Genomic DNA, 17,200 nt, shown 5'->3' with positions numbered 1-17,200 from the left:
GAATTTAAAATATTAAACTCAAATGTTGAGTTTATAAAATATTAAATTAAATATAGTGAGAAGTAAGTATAATAGACTTGTACTTCTACAAATCCAACATGCTAAACAAGTAAAGTTCTTTATGAATTTTAATATAATTAATTAACTAGTTGGACTAGTCCATTAACTATATCATTAAATTTAATTAAGGAACTTTTAACTCATAATTAAGATAATTAGGTTAATGATTCAGATTAAGGCGGGTGATCAAAAACCCTAGCCTCCACAAGCCTTGTTTTCGAAAATTCTCTCATCCCCTCAAGCTCCAAATTTCAGCCACTTCTAAGAAAATAAGAATTTGAGCATCTTTTGGTTTTTGATATCAAACGCGGAAATCTCTTCTAAATTTCCTGTTAACTCGGGAATAGTTGGTGTCAAGTGATTTATTCATTAAAAATAAATTCATAAATGTCCTATGAATGATTTTATTTTTTAAATTGTACGAAGTGTCCAAAAAACATATAAAAATGCATTTCTCCTTTTCTATTTCCGTGTACTATATATGAAAAATGTGTATGATAGGAAAAAGTATTATTATTATTCTCATTAATCAAAATGGCAATATGGCACAGTCACAGAAGTTGTAATCATTTTATTTTCTGCAAAATTTTAATCGAAATTTTTAATTGAAACAAAATAGTAAAGTTTTTATTTTTTAGTTTTTAGGTAGTAAATGGGCCTGCCGTCGATTACAAGCCCAAAACCTTCTTCATTCCTAAAAGTAAACCCCCCCCAATCTCTCCAATTTATTGCTGCTCGCTGCTTTCATTTGGGATTGTTGAGCAATAGGAATCGAAGGATCGAGCATTTTCTGGCTCCATTTAGGCCATTCCTGAGGTATTGTCGAGAACCCTATTAAATTTCTACCCTTGTTTTCGGTTTTTTGTTGTTTCGTTTGTTTGAATTTATATTGCTCGAACTACGAGAGTTTGAATCTTATATGTTTGTTGCTATATTTTGAATGTTGTAGTTTCGTGTCTAGAAACAAGTTCAAGGTATAATAAATCATATGAGTATTATTTTCGTAATGTTGATTAGGATATTTATTCAGTTTTAGCTTGAACTTGTACTTGTGCATACTAATATAAATTGGTGGTTGTTTAAATTGGTGATTAATTAATGACAACTTTTTGTAAACGACAACTTAAGATTTAGAAATAGTGATGTCCAACTTTGGGGTATAAGGTATTAGATCAAGCCATCATATGATAAATCGCAACTATTAGGGTTTGGTTTCTGTTTAAAATTTCTCATTTTTGCAGCAGTTGAAATTTGAACGACTAAATATGAGGCCAATACTGATGAAAGGACACGAGAGGCCTCTAACATTTCTAAAGTACAACAGGGAGGGGGATTTGCTCTTCTCGTGCGCTAAAGACCACGATCCCACTGTGTGGTTTGCCGATAATGGAGAGCGCCTCGGCACTTACCGTGGCCACAACGGGGCTGTTTGGTCCTGTGATGTATCCAGTTAGTTATTAGTCTCTCTCTACTTCTGTCACTTTTTACATTGTGTTGTATTTTGTATGCCTTTTTCGACTTTCTTGTAAGCGAGTACACAAGGGTGAGAGAGTAAGAGTGATTTGTTGAAAGTTGACTGTTTTCTTGGATTTTCAAGTTGGGTGTTCTTGGTTCTCGATTATGAGTAATTGTGTATGTGTTGGGAAGGAATGTAGGAAGTACTTGATACACATCAAAAAGCTCAGATGCACGCAAATGCAGTTTGAGTTTCAAGACATTTACTGGGAAAATTTAATGTACTTGCTATTTATTAAAGTACCATTATGTTAACTTTTAAGCTAGGTGTGATGGAGAGTTAGTTATTCAACTGGGCATATTTGCTCTCCAAGTCTTTCATTGCCTAATCACTGTCTTAGTCACCCACATGTACTTGAGTGTATATGCTATATGCATCTTGAAATAAGTGGAACACAAGAACTAGATAGAGAGGTGTGGTACTTATATTGTATTTGATGACATTTCCACATACTGAGAGAAGGCCCATATTTCTTCTTCAGCTGGATAGTATTCTATATCATTTGTTTACCTAGAGATACCAAACTGATTTAAGAGAAGTTATTGGTGTAATGTGAGACACGGTGAAATATTATTTCTCTATCTGTAGGGGATTCAACCAGGCTTATCACTGGAAGTGCAGATCAGACCGCAAAGCTATGGAATGTCCAAACAGGAACTCCATTTTTCACATTCAACTTTGATTCACCCGCTAGATCAGTTGATTTTGCAGTTGGTGATAAGCTTGCAGTTATAACGACCGATCCTTTCGTGGGATTGCCATCTGCTATTCACATGAAACGAATTGCAAGAGACCCTGATGATCGTGAGTGTATAATTTTTTTTTTTTAAATTTTTTATTGAGGCTCACATCTTTGGTGTTTTCCAAACAAACTTTAGTGATTAACTGAAAAACTTATACTTCTGTGGAAATGCAGAAACTGGCGAATCCATTCTCGTTCTCAAGGGACCCACTGGAAGAATTAACAGAGCAGTTTGGGGACCTCTGAACAAGACTGTCGTTAGTGCTGGCGAAGATTCAGTAATACGAATTTGGGATTCTGAGGTTGTTTTCTCCTGAAGATGTCTGATTTATATGAAATCTATAGTTTGTGATGATAAATCAAAATATACTGCAGAAAAGTAATGCCAAGAGATCAATTCCTCTTCAAAGTTTTGTTTGCATATTGTTACTTTCAAAGATACTTCTTTGAACAATATGCAGCCAATTGCTTTTTTTCCCTTTTTAAACTGCAGACAGGGAAATTACTTGAGGAGTCTGACAAGGAGGATGGCCACAAAAGAGCTATTACATCTCTTTCAAAGTCAGCTGATAGTTCACATTTCCTGACTGGTTCTCTAGACAAATCAGCCAAGGTATGCTAGTCTTTTTGTCTCCTTCCATCTTTTTATCTAATGCTGTACCATTATGTAAGTGCCACCATAGAGTTGATAATTGATTGATGCTTATTTATTAGCTTTGGGATACAAGGACGCTGACACTCATCAAGACCTATGTGACTGAGCGACCAGTCAACGCAGTTACGATGTCTCCACTTCTTGACCATGTAAGTGCCACCATAGAGTGGACCATCTAGTGCAGCCATCAATTTTGGCCGTTATTTGACTTAGATTTTATGTGTTCTTAGTTCATTACTCGCAGATGCAGATGAAACTTGCAGCTTTGAGATATGGCTACCAACATGCGTTAATTGGCATTCACTTTTTTTTTTTGATTTCGTTTGTTTCATGGTTTTCTTAGGTTGTCCTTGGAGGTGGTCAGGATGCATCTGCTGTCACCACCACTGATCATCGTGCTGGAAAATTTGAGGCCAAGTTTTATCACAAGGTGATATCATTCTTTTGATGTTTGAATCTAAACATGTAATGCAGATGAAGAATGAGGATGTACATTTCTCTAATGAAATTTTTGTTCTCCGCTTGCACTGTGTTTAGATCCTTCAAGAGGAAATCGGAGGTGTAAAAGGTCATTTTGGACCGATAAATGCATTGGCTTTTAATCCAGACGGGAAAAGGTGAGATTTGAATCCTATTCCCTTGCTAATACTTCTTTTTTGAGCTCCCGCTGCATGTTAATGGTCTACTGGAAACCTGCTTATTCCACTTGGAAAAATCCACAGTTCCAGGTCGCATATAAATAGTAAAATAAAAATAGCGACTGTTTTATATATTAAACCTGTTACATATATATATATTTTTGAATGATCTTCCATATCCTGATCTACGACTTTGCATGCTCTAGATATTTTCATTGTCATGTATGCTTCTTCACATATTATCCTTAAGTTGCTATCCCTTCTACTTTTCCCCTTTCTTCTTATCCTTTTTTCCTTTATTGTCATTGGTCGCAATTAACAATGGCTTATGGGTTATGTCTAATAACTCCATAAGATTATTAGTTTGTTCGACTGGTAGACCCCCTATCCCAATTGATGAGGCCAACCCAAACTGAACGATTCCAAAAATCAATTAGCGATGGAGAAAAATAAAGAAAAATCTGACCTTGTTAAGCAGTTTTAAGGTTTTAGCACAAGTTCAGTGCAAAACAAGTTTCTGGGTTTGTTATGTTTTTCTCTGTGTTTCTACTGAATATTTGCTTTGACATCCCCTGCTAATTACTGATTTTACATTTGTTTGGCCCTCCCAAAATATATGTGCTACGTTTAATGCAATTTTTTTGGCTCATGGTCTGATTCTGTCTATAGTTTCTCAAGTGGAGGTGAAGATGGATATGTGAGATTGCACCATTTTGATCCAGACTATTTTAGCATCAAAATTTAATCAAGAGGCATCAGGAATGGTGTTTTACTTTTTGCGTCCTTAACTTTACTTTTATATGTTGTAACTGCATTTTGTTTTCTATTTTTGGGATTTCCAGACTCCAATTCCCTTGATATTAACATCACTATGCAAGATTGTCAGTAATATTTAATATCGAGTTATAGTATTGATAAGGAATCCAATTTCACCTTTATTTACTTGTATTGATTGTTTACGAGAAAGCATCTTTGTGAAGAGTTCATTTTGTGCTCCAAAGAGTGGCAAGTATATATAGAGCTAGCTTCTCATTCATGCATGCATGCTTGCATGTGGCCAAGAAGTTTGGCAGTTCAATTAGTCAATTATTTTTATTACAGTTATTATTAACTATAAGAGATATGGATTTCAAAATATAAAAATAAATATTTGTTATTATATCACATAAAAATTCTTTGTGCACAAGAACTATTGATAAATTGTCAAATTGATATATGAATTATTGAAAATGATTTAATTAATATATCTAGCAACCTTATCTCAAATGGCACCGTTGAATTAATGCATGCATAACTAAACTTGCTGTGTGTTTAGAATGAAAAAAAAAGAAGGTTGGTGGAATTTGGAATTCAAGATATTTTTAATGCCTTTGTAATGATTATATTTGAAAACGGAATTGGTTTTTGATGAAATTTTAATTAATTAAATTTTCTTTCTGTTAGATCGAAAGTAGTGTCTTTTTAACTCAGTGGTAAAGTAATGTCATATTCTTTTGAACTATGTGATTGAATAAATTTCCTTCTATCTATTGTGGGTCAAAGATTCTTTCACTTCCTATTTCAAAAAATAAATAAATACAAATTATACATTTCGTCCCACTTTGTTTGGTCAAAACGTATTGATGAACTTTATCCATGTTTTAATTCTTAAACAAATTATTTAATAACAACATGGTTTTTTCTGATTATTTTTTAAAGCTAATATTTTATTCAATATCATGATAAACAATTTATGAATATTTTAAATAAATTTTATTAATAAACAAGATATTTTAAAAAAATATTCGATATATAATTTTGTTGTCAAATAATATTATTTTTAACTGTCAAATTCAATCCTAAAAAAATATTTTACGATTTATGCCAAATATCAAAATGAAATTATAAATCTATAAATTTAAAATCTAATTCAATTCTAAATTCTATTTTTTATTCATCCAAACATAGTGTTAATAATCCATAAATATCTCATATAGAAATCCATAAGTACAAACTGAAATATTTGTACAACTAAATCAAAATACATAATCTATAATCCAATAAAAAACAATTTAAAAAACTAATAAAACCTCCTCTTCTAGAATATGATCTCGTCTGGTCACTACTATGCCATATGGCTCGTCCAACCCAAAACTTTGTCCCGTGAGAATTGTGTTCAAGATAAAAAACAAAGACGTGAGCAACATAATCGCTCTATACATATATAAGAGTATACAAACCTATATGAAAATATATGAAAGTATGCTCTCGTGACAAGGATCAATACTGGTTTGTGTAGCTAGCTGAAATTTCATTGCAAACAGTGCATTCAATCAATTTTAATGTGTTACTTATAGAACTTCTAGTTGTTATAAAAAACAATTTCTAATTGATATATTCGTTAATTGTTTTATCAATTTGAAAGCTCACAATCTAACCAAAATATTTTTGTAATTATATGTTTTGTGATATTAAAATAGGTGCAACAGATATAGTAACAATATTGTTTTTGTCAAGAATACTATTTTTACAGATTACATATTCATAGATACTTTTCTATTAAGACAAAATGGCGTTGTGCTATTAAGGAGAGAAATTTTCTTCCCATATCATTTATCATTGGAGATTATGAGATATACGAAACATATAGATACAATTAAGAATGCAAACAAAATAAGTTACTCACGAGTTACTTGGAGCTCGGCTAGATGAGAAGCTTATTTGAAATTGTTAATCTTATCGAGTCAACCTCTAACTTAAGAATATTCGACTCGTGAGCTCGTGAACATGTTCGTTTATAGGCTCACAAGCCTATTTTGAAACTCGAGCTCAGCTCGTTTACTATTCCTGAACATATTCGTTCATATGGCTCATAGGCTCAAGCTCGAGTTCAAGTAATTTATTTGGTTCGAGCTTGACTCATCTACATGTTCGTGAATATGCTCATTTTCATGGTTTGTGAGCTATAGCTCGGCTCATTTGTTCAATTAACAAATAAAAATATTAGTACTAATGCATTTGGACATATTTAAACTAAGACTTTGTTGAAATACATGTAAATTTACACCACTTTATAATAAATATGATTATTATTACTATATTTACTTAAACAATAACTTACGTGTTTTTAAATTTGTTTAATAATTAAGTTATTCTAGTATAAAAAATATTATAAAAATTGTTTATGTATTTAAAATATGTAAATAAACGTAATAACTTGAAATTAAATATGTAAATAAACGTAATAACTTGAAATTACAAATTTAATTTATTGATCTGAAATTTTGATATACTTTTTTCTTTCAAGTTTCAAATACATGGTCACTTTCCAAGTAAAAACTTCGAAGACTCAGAACTTGAACACCCTTGGTTAGTTCTTATCATATTTCTTATTATTTTATTTTAGTTTTTATTTTTAAAATTATATATAAAAAATAAGGCTAAAATTAGTTTGATGTCCAATCCGCCCTGCCGCCTTCAAAACCATACCAACCGCGAGGTAAAACTTAAATTCTCTATAAGATAATCTGGATTTCATTATAGAAGCCTAAAAAATGAAGGCACCACTTGCAATTTTGCTGAAAGAAAAGTATGATAACCTTGAACTGTATGCATTCGGTGTTACACATGAAATCACATCATCTCTGCCATTTGATTTTGGCCTACCATATACTACTCTAAATCACTTTCTGGCACATTTACCTGGTACAAAAATATAGGACGAGAATTCCAACATTCTTCCCGAGAGTCTTCAAGCACATGGATCCAGCTCAACGTTGAAATCCTCTCCACAAGAGCACCTAACCTTGTGCGAAATTTCCTAAAATAATGAACATTAAAGATGAGATAGCAAATATGTTGCGACGACAACAACACTCCCAAATAAATGGATCAAAATAGGTAAATATTAATTAATACATACGAAATTGTAAGGTAGTTTTCCCGGAGACACTGCTCTGTACAATTGTAATTTCCCTAGCACAGCTAGTCGCTAAACTCTCCAAAAAAAATAACCGAATATTTGTATAATGGGTCTTTCTCCATTTAATTGTTGGCCCATTTCCTGTAACAAAATATCACTAGCTGCTTGATTCAGCAGCTTATCCAAACTTTCTTCTTCATCACAATATTAACAATCATTGTCAGTTTTCCAAGGTTGAAGGTCACACACACACATTAACAAACCATCAGAGATTAGGATAGAAACTTTAGAGCTCAAGACAGATGTGAATTGCTGCCTTGGTTGTAAATTGTTAGATCTAAAAGGAAGAGTTGGTAAAACTTACTTTCAATTTCCTAATCTGGAACTGCAGAGATTGCACATACTCGTATTCTCCAGCTTTGTCAGATAAGAGTGCTCGAAGCTCCTCTTCCAAGCTTTTCTCATCCATTTTCACAAGTTCTTGCTGCAAATGTCGTCCATCATAATCAACAATTGGACCATTTCACTAGTTAGACTTGCTAGATGGATAATTAACATGATTCAGAAAGTGGGAAGCTTAAAAGTCTAATCTCCTCTATGCTGACCATTTGCTTTTGCTAAATAACTTTAACTGGTTTGATCTTTCAGTGAATAATTGAGTGACCAGATGACATTCATACGTTAAATAATGTTTGATTAAAAACCAACCAATAAATTATGATAACAAATTCACAACTGCCACGCTCCTATAAAAAACAAAGAACAATGAATGACTATTAATTTATTTCCCAATCAAACTGAAAAAGAAGAAATAAATTCATGCACTGATTAAATTTGTGCCAGACCAATTAATCACTATGTCAGGCAGTTGGAATCTAATTATAATGTTGCATTGTATATTTCTGCAAGAAAAAGATTCGGAAAAGCCGGATTTGCACAAGAACTGGCCAGCTGCCAGCTAATTAACAGTTCATCAAAATACGTACAAAGCAAATACAAGAGATAAAATTGAAAAAAAAATTGTGACTATACGAGTTACCTTAAAACAATTCATTTTAGACTTCAGTAGATCAACAGACTCCCTCAGCTGTAACACCAATATAGTAACAAAAGTAAGTTAAATTATGCAGTGAGTTATCACCCAAAATAACCACAAAAACTTTCCCTCGCACAAAGTCAGTGAAGAACAGAGTCAATTTTCTGAGAACAATCTTTGGGTGACTGACGGAACAGACAAAAAAATCGAGTGCATATGAATATTTCACTGATCCATCTATACCCGGAATTAAAAAAAATTTCAAAATTACCCCAACAAAGCTACCAACCATATGATTAATTGGCATTCTAATGGTAGTATAATTTCTTATCATCTAAATAAAATAAATTTTCAAGATGCTGGAATATAATGACATAAATCAAACAATCTAACATTCATACCTTACCATTCTCCACAAGAAGATTTGCTTTCAATTGTTCCAGCTTATCCAAGTTGGCTTTAGCAGCATTTAAATCCAAAATTTCTGTTTGACCAACATCTTTCAGAAAGTCTGGTAATTAGCATGGTCTAGTCATATTTGTGAATATAATTAACATGAACAGAGTTGTTCTGAGATTTCTTACATGCGATATATGGCACAAATTATAAATATCATCGATCAGTAGCAATCAAAACTCCTATTGACGGCACCAAAACTAACATATCCATTCTTGTGAAGTCACGCTGTTATGTTATCAGAAAAGACACTTTGCCATTAGATGTTGATAACTGGGCAAATTCTGTAACTGTAATCTATCCTTTCAAGTTGGTCATCAATCCCAAGATATGAAGTTTCACATGCTTACAGATGATCTATTGAATGGTCGCTTACTCGCTTTAGAGGCAGGAACATATTATTCCCCACCATGCACATCTGGCCACAGGACAAAATCGCATGCTCAAAATAAGCTAAACTCATCATTAGGTTTTTAATGAAGTATGGTCCAGTTCATCTTATCTTATTTGACTAGAACAAAACTGAATGCATCCTAACACTGAAAAATAAAGTTAAAGTATTCCCTATCAATCATATACAAGTGAACATTACACTTTCTAATAAAATAGAAACACGTGTTAATTAAAATGCTTTCCGTTGGAATTGACAAAATTAAAATGGATTATTATTAAATTTTTTAATTTTTATTTTTTTGTGTTTAACAGCTTAGCCATTTTCATCCTGCAAAAGAAAGAAAATGCTAATGTACATTTCACTTGACAGAACATGTTGAAATGTACCTTCAGTTCCATCTCCATTTGCCTTTTCATTTACCTGCATGAACATCAACCCAAATCAATAATAAAACTGCCCTCTGAGAATGCAACAATCACCTAACAAGTCCATGTTATATAATTTCATATTTTTCCACGAATGTTCCTCCTTGAGATTGGGAAATGAATTATCAAATCATAATTAATATCAATATCATTTGAAACTAGCGATGCAACGGTTTAGGTTGACATAGATTAGATTATCAGAGAGGTGGTAAGGTATGTCTTCAGTATCAAACAAGAAAATTGAATACATGATTTGACCAAAAACTATAAAATAGTGTAAGAAAGAGATAATTGATGCCTTAGTACCAATTGAATCTTATCGTACAAGCCTAGAGAATACTAAAGGAAATTTAATTTTTGGTGGCACCTCAGAATTCATACAACATATTATCATGTTAAATTTAGAGGTACCATACCGTTTGATTAGGAGAAATCCATTTCTTGCCTTTTGGATTGCTTCAAAAAAGAAAATTAAATGCAACTGATGATAGCTTCATCTTGCAATTGAGCTCAAGCACTCATTCAGAAATTTATGCATTATTGTTTTGAAGTAATATTGCAATAAATCTTTAGAGTAACCTGGGGAGTTGTAATGTTACTATCTGAAGAATTGTGCTTTTCATTATTTAACTAATTATAAATGTTTTATGAACAAAAAGGAAAAGGTATTTTCAAGAAACCACTAAGCCTTCTTTGGTCACTGAGTCGAATTGGTGAGCATCAATCCATTCCTGCATGGTCAAATTCACAGCCTTGTAAAAGTGACATATACAGCAAGCATGATCTGGATACTACATAGTATGATGTCAAACCTGCCATCCTTTCAATTCTCGACTAATATCCTTGGAAACCTTTGCGTAATGCCCACTGTTGGAAATCCATGGTGCCGTTATATAGTGATTCATTGTCTCTCTTGTGATACATGATCTTTGAGTTACCTTCTATCCACAAGTTTCGCTGACAGGCTTAATTTTTGTTGTTGCATAAGCTCCATTGTCTGCGTGCCAAGCGGATCCGACAGAAGTAGGGTGAGTAGTTTGATTCATGAATTGAAAAAACAAGACCCAACCTCCATTCTTCCATAGAAAGGAGAATTTTCCCTAATATTCTAGATATGTTAAGACTTATAAAGCACATACAAATAAATTATAACTCTTTCAAATGTGTTCTTGAGGATTTTATGTTTTCAGTACGTAAACTTAAAACAGAAAAGAAGAGGGTAACTGAAAATAAAGGATTTTTTTAAACATATATGTAACTTTCACGTGCTTTTTAAAAATACTATTAACCTCCAAATGCATTCAGTGTACTAGCATCCGCATAGAATGGTGCAAGCTGCCTTACAACTTCCAAGGGTCAAGATCTAGTTGGAAGTGTTTAGAGAAATGCCTACTTGAAATTACCTTTTTCTGCAAACTGTTTAGAGAACATGTGCGTGAAAGTCATAAGCTTGTAATTCTTTCTGGAGATCGAAAGGTGTTTGAATGAATAATATGCAATTTTGTATTTCATTTGAAGATGTCGCATGGCACAAGTTCTTATAAAAATCAACCTATTAAACTCGTTACTGTTTTTGGTTAAGGTGGATTTGAAATTGAATGAGGAACCGCTGAGGCTGTTGTATGTCTGATGCAAGTGTATATAATCCCAATAGATACCTTGTTGATCATGGTTTGACTATCAAAGGGTGTTAATCATTGCAGGCTTACGTGGGTTACAAAGAGCACTATAAGAATGTCAAAAACTACCTAGATGAGAAAATTTTAGGACCTGTGAGACTCAGACAACAGAGTACTCCAGCGATGAAGAATCTCTGTAAGTAAGAAACAACAAGAGTACCTACTCGAGGGACGTCGCCAGATTACTTAAGATCAACTTACTAAGAAAAAATATCAGGAGGACATGGCACAACCGCAGAAGTAACAGGATCATGTTTCAACCAGATATGACTATAAACATATCTCCGCCATGCTTAGTTTGCGAGACACTATTGTATATAGGCCTTTGTGGCCCAGGTGAGATCAAAGCAGGATTAGCTGAAAAAAAAATGAAAACAGATTGATTCACATGGTGAACCCTGAAAGTGTGGCCTTCATATGTCTGCTCCAGATTCAGTTAAACCTCACCTTTTAGATTGACAGTTTCGGTCTTGTAATATACAATAAGATATCCCAAAAATATAATGAATAAAAAGACAAATATTATTTATAAGTTTATTATCAGTTTCTCGAGGGGGAAATGTGATTGAGTTTGATAGTTACATAACATGCGAAGATCTATCAATATATTGAGTATCAGTTGAACCAAAAGCTTTACCTGATTGAGGGTGGACGAATCAAATTCGAGAGAAGCAACTTTCAGACGATTTTCAGAAATCTGCAAACAGATCAGCTGCTTTGCCTTGGCCATCTGAACAGTTTCTTCTTTGACTTGCCTTGTTTCATTTTTCACTAGATTTCATTAAAAAAGAAATATGAAAATAGAGAAACTAGCACACTGTAAAACTTCTGGAAACAAGTAGAGGACTGCTAGCTAGGGGAAATCCATTTCGTCTTCACAGATTGGGAACCTAAAATTACAAGTTCTAATTGGTAATATGTTCAGCACATCCATCGAGGCAAAGAATTCATTAATCGAATTTTCTAATTGGAAATATAATCAGTACATCCATCGAGGTGAAGAACACATTAATCAAAATTTAACCGTGAATAAACAAAACAAGAGCTACAAATGCCAATGCCGGTATTTAACGACAGCACAAGAAATGGAAAGAACAAGAGGAAAACAATAAAATAAAAAATATAACAAGTAAGGTAGAAAACCTATATCGAGATCATTTTGGAGAGTTTGAATAGTAGTGCCGTGCATATGCTCTTCAACAGAGGATATCTGCTTCTTGATCCGCCACATCTGCAATTATTGGCAGTGTTAATCAATCAAAAATAATTTTAAATTCGACAACATTGGACATTATTGAGCTATCGATCAATCCTCAACATATAACTCGAAAATAACGAAACGAATTCCGAATTGCCACAAATATTTAAAATTCAATTGATTCAAAGCTATCAAATAACAAGTATATCAGGAAGAGATGGAAATACCGTTCATTTGAGAACGGAGGGTCTTCATATAGTGAAATAACTCCTCCATTTTGCTGCCGTAAACATACAAAAAGGACAAACAATTCATTCATTCATCTCCAAATCCAGTGATAGAATCGAAATTGATACGATCATAGATACCTCCTCGCAAGTTGTAGTTCTGAGAGAGAATTGGAATGTCTTATGAGTAGCGGCAGGCGGAAACAGCTCAACCCCAACGTCCATTATTAGTATTTTATTATATAATAATAATAATAATAATAATAATAATAATAAGAGGAAATTATTTCTTTTGACAATTCGGCTAAAAAGTATTGGTTCCAAAAAAAAAAAAAAAACTCAAGAGGAAATGTTTTCTTTAAAAGATTTTAAAATAAAAGTGAGTAGAATTTTTTTAAAATGAAAAATAAAATATATAGAAAAGTCTATTATTATAATTATAACATAATAAAATAAATGTAGTTAATATGATATCATTTTTAGACAAATCCAAAATTATATAATGATTAAGTTAGAATGCATGCTGCTCTTCATGTATTCGATAGTTCTTCGGACGAGACGGGTCTTGTTTGCTCTTCACGACATACATACATACATACATACATACATACATCAACTTTTATATAATTGGCCATAACTATGACAAATTTCCTTCTGTAACATAGAAAACGGAAAGTTTTCGGCAATGGCATTTCTGGATTTGGTTTCTTGAGATTATGTAAAATCTCACTCAATTCGGTACGGAGTTATTTGTTTCTCACATGTCAAATATATATATCTGGGGACTAAAGTTGGTTGGTTATTTGAGCATGAAAGAGGTGAGATCAATGGCTTTGGCCGGCCGGCCGGATTAAATATACTTGTGGTGGATAAATACGTACTAGTGTAGTTGCAGATCGATTGTGGATCAGATGGCTTGTTTCTAACCATCAGCAGCAGCATTCATTGAAGTTTGATGATGTAAATATATGTTCCAACTGCAATGAAGGTATGCCGGTAAATCTGTGACAGAGTGGGGGTGCTTTCTGATCCTTGTTGGTTATATGGATTTGATTTGACTAGTATACAACTATACATACGTGCCTGTAGTTTTCATTGGTGTTTGTTTGTTTCTGTCATGGACATTGCGATGATGGATCTATTGACTGAGGTGGTTTGTGTTTAATGAAGAACATAATTAGTGGTGTGTATGAATGATTTCTTGTTGCTATTAAAAGCGATGTTGCTTGCTTGAGCACGTGGATACATGGTGTTGTGCAAGATACTGGAAGCTACTTCTCATTTCGATGAATGATATCCATTTTTTGGAATTTCAGGTAAACATACCGTATAATTAATATTTGGCTGTTGGAGATTTGAGTTAAAAATTTCAAAGGTGAATGAATCAATCCATTTGGACAAACAAATTATTATATTTATTTTGTTTAAAATAGAAATATCTATCGTTATAAAAATTCTTATTTCAATATTGCATTTGTATTACATGTTAAAAATGTTGAATATATATATATATATATATATATACACTATATTAATGCTACGTTAATGTTATTAAAAAACCAAAATAGCAAAATCTTTTACTGATAATGAATGATCTTCGTCTACCTCTACCGTACATCTCTCTCCTTCAAAATTATTATAATTTATAAAGCTAGGCTCATTCGGCAGTGCGCGGCGGTTATTGATTGATTTGAATCGCATAGATATGCTGAATCGGGCGGGTTCTTGGTTCCGAAGAAAAGTTGTAGACCCTCTTTTCCAAATTCTCCGCAGGGGAACAGAGCCCAAGCAATTGGCATTCTCCGCGGCATTGGGAATCACGATTGGAGTCTTTCCCATCTGTGGTATGCGTGTTTGTTAATTTCCCATTTTTGTGTTCTAAATAAATATAATTAGTGCTAAAAATGGAAGCAAGTAAACTTCTGTTTGGGTTATTGTCTTCTTTCTGTTTGTGAGATCACTCGAAGATTATATATATTGTCTTCACCCAGGGGTTACTGTGTTTCTCTGTGGCATCGCTGTCGCTGTACTCGGATCTGTATGTCATGCTCCAACTGTAATGCTGGCTAATTTTATTGCCACTCCTATTGAATTGAGGTTATTTTTCGTTTTGAGCTTTCTCATTCTGTTCAATGTTGAATTAAGACCAGAGAGTTTGTGGAGACTTTTGGATTAGTAATTTTTGTCTCATTTTAGATCGCTATCTCACCACCAATATCTTTCCGCTATCCACTCACTGTTAAAACTTTTCATTGCAGAATGCATAATCCTAGTCTTTCTATGTATGTGCCCTTGGGCGAGCTTGTTTGGGAGGGGAGGTGTGCGTTGGGTTAATATTCTTGCAAGAACAAAGACTTTTATCTATTTTACTTCTTGTTGGTCTTAAATGTTAGAAGATGGTGGTATATGGTTTGGCAGACCCAATTACCACAGCTGCCACATTTTTCTTCTTTCCTTTTAACTTACCTTCGAACTTTTGGCATGTGTGTACAAATACCATCATGCTTTTCTTCTTATATTTTGTCACTTTCCCTCAAACTTTTGGCATGTGTGTACAAATACCATCTTGCTTTTCTTCTTAGATTTTGTCTGTCATAATATAGGAGAAAATATGGATAAGAGAAAATATGGCGTTTTTATGATATAACTGTTGTTGTAACCTCTCTGATTGCAGCTGGAGGCATTCTATTTCGGTAATTTTTGTTTCCTATGAATTTTTCTGATTACGGCTTCCTTTTATATGTGGTTTCAACTTTTAGTCTAGTGTTTCCATTTTTACGCTTCGGTGAAATCGTCACTGGTGGTCCTCAATTTACATTGACCTCGGATGCTCTCAAGAAGGTCTTGACTGGACAGGCATCAAAGGAAGTTTTACAGAGCATTTTCCACGCAGTATGCAACCTATCTGATATTCAAATCTATCTCTAGATTTTGTCTCTTTTGCTATTATTAAAGCAGGTAGTTCAACATGTTAGGTTAGTTATGAGTTAGTATATAAGATTTTTGGGGAGCATCCCATTTTGTCTGCGTCTTGATTTGAATGATTGTTCATGCTTGTGAATAAGGATAGTCAAAATGGTTTATGATAAAGCTCGAGTTAGCTCATTCATAGTTTCTTATAGTTATAAAATATGGAGATGGAGATACAAGGAAATAATCAGGAATATTGAAATTTGTCAAAACAATCTCTCTTTTTATGGATAATTGGACAAATTTATGCATGTAAAACATCAAACTGTGGTACCATGGCCTTCTGCGTCCGTTATTGTGTAAATGAATGAACTAGCAGCTGTGTTTAGATTGAAGTAAGGTTACAACAAATGCAATTAGTCATAACGTGACAAACTGTGATTGGGCTCTGATTCCTAGGAGATTTATGCTTGTATTTTGCTCTTTATCTTTAAGACTATCCTATCATTTGGTGATTTTTTTGAAAAATGCAGCTGTTGGGATGGCTTGTTGCTGCACCATTTATCTTTGGGGCCCTCTATGTATTATTTGTGCCTTGTTTCACAGTCTTGGTACGTAAGTTCAACTCTGTTCCTTCAAGCCCAAAAAAGCCGCTCAACTCTCCCTCTGAAGTCAGGCTAAAAGTCAGGGATGTATGACTGCCTGTTTGAAGTGCACACTGTACATGAAACTCAAGCAGAGACTGTTAGCATGGACGCATGTCAACATGAAGTAAACTATGATGAAACATTTATGTGAATAAGGCAATTTTAGCTCCTCTGTTGAAATGTTTATTTGTATGCTGTTTTATCTTTTAAGGTTTCTTATCCATATTTATATGCTGTTATGTATTTGGTGTTAGATCTATTGATACGTGGAAGGAAATAGAGATAAGAGGGTTTCCTAGAAAATTGACAATAAAATAAATAAATAAATGTTGTGTTTAGAAGTAGTTAGTTTGGCAAAAATAATTGGTGGTTAGTTACAATGGAAAGGAAGTAAAGCGAATCAAAATGTTTTTCAGCAACTTGATAAATTATTCTTTCTTGGCTTCGGGCTTATCTCTGTCCCCAAGACGTACTTAAGTCGACATAGCTCCATGTATATGTTCTTTGGAGCTAAAAGAAACTTGTACGGATAAACCTTCGAAAGGTGAATTGAGGCAGAGTAGACAAGCAATTGGACACAAAGATATGGTGGACTGGGCTTTGCACGGTAGATTTTCAGATGGATAGAACGTCGCAAATTTGCCCCATCTTTGTGATTATTTACTGTTTTAAATAAAATAATTATTTATTTTTTTTGTTTTATGTTGTTTTGTTGA

At 33.4% G+C, this 17,200-nt stretch overlaps 2 protein-coding genes and 1 pseudogene across 3 annotated transcripts; 2 read left to right on the top strand and 1 right to left on the bottom strand.

Moving 5' to 3' along the window:
- The first annotated feature begins 692 nt into the window (after window positions 1-692).
- Window positions 693-4,549, top strand: LOC142521026 (eukaryotic translation initiation factor 3 subunit I-like). 2 transcript variants are annotated; one of them, XM_075624209.1, is made up of 9 exons: window positions 693-876; window positions 1,302-1,509; window positions 2,165-2,380; window positions 2,493-2,620; window positions 2,812-2,931; window positions 3,033-3,122; window positions 3,317-3,403; window positions 3,511-3,590; window positions 4,281-4,549. In XM_075624209.1, the coding sequence occupies exons 2-9, from the start codon at window positions 1,326-1,328 to the stop codon at window positions 4,354-4,356; spliced, it is 981 nt and encodes a 326-aa protein (XP_075480324.1). In that variant the 5' UTR covers window positions 693-876; window positions 1,302-1,325; the 3' UTR covers window positions 4,357-4,549. The 2 variants fall into 2 exon arrangements, with proteins under 2 accessions (XP_075480324.1, XP_075480325.1); XM_075624210.1 differs by having other exon boundaries at window positions 721-876; window positions 1,305-1,509.
- A 2,549-nt stretch (window positions 4,550-7,098) lies between these two features.
- LOC142520939 (uncharacterized) lies at window positions 7,099-13,160 on the bottom strand (annotated as a pseudogene).
- Window positions 13,161-14,474: 1,314 nt separating this feature from the next.
- LOC142521300 (uncharacterized) lies at window positions 14,475-16,723 on the top strand. The gene is made up of 4 exons (XM_075624523.1): window positions 14,475-14,771; window positions 14,919-15,024; window positions 15,687-15,819; window positions 16,371-16,723. Exons 1-4 carry the CDS (start codon window positions 14,633-14,635, stop codon window positions 16,533-16,535), a joined length of 543 nt encoding a protein of 180 aa, XP_075480638.1. The 5' UTR covers window positions 14,475-14,632; the 3' UTR covers window positions 16,536-16,723.
- The last annotated feature ends 477 nt before the right edge of the window (window positions 16,724-17,200 follow it).

The sequence above is a fragment of the Primulina tabacum genome, chromosome 12 (genome assembly GCF_025594145.1).
Source record: "Primulina tabacum isolate GXHZ01 chromosome 12, ASM2559414v2, whole genome shotgun sequence".
Classification (NCBI taxonomy): Eukaryota; Viridiplantae; Streptophyta; class Magnoliopsida; order Lamiales; family Gesneriaceae; genus Primulina; species Primulina tabacum.
This window is presented reverse-complemented; position numbering and strand designations above follow the sequence as displayed.

Coding starts and splice junctions, on each gene's coding strand:
- LOC142521300 (XM_075624523.1), top strand. CDS start 14,633: ATGCTGAATCGGGCGGGTTCTTGGTTCCGAAGAAAAGTTGTAGACCCT. Junction 15,025..15,686: donor GCCACTCCTATTGAATTGAG/GTTATTTTTCGT, acceptor TTCAACTTTTAG/TCTAGTGTTTCCATTTTTAC. Junction 15,820..16,370: donor TACAGAGCATTTTCCACGCA/GTATGCAACCTA, acceptor TGAAAAATGCAG/CTGTTGGGATGGCTTGTTGC.
- LOC142521026 (XM_075624209.1), top strand. CDS start 1,326: ATGAGGCCAATACTGATGAAAGGACACGAGAGGCCTCTAACATTTCTA. Junction 2,932..3,032: donor CTCTAGACAAATCAGCCAAG/GTATGCTAGTCT, acceptor CTTATTTATTAG/CTTTGGGATACAAGGACGCT. Junction 3,123..3,316: donor TGTCTCCACTTCTTGACCAT/GTAAGTGCCACC, acceptor TGGTTTTCTTAG/GTTGTCCTTGGAGGTGGTCA.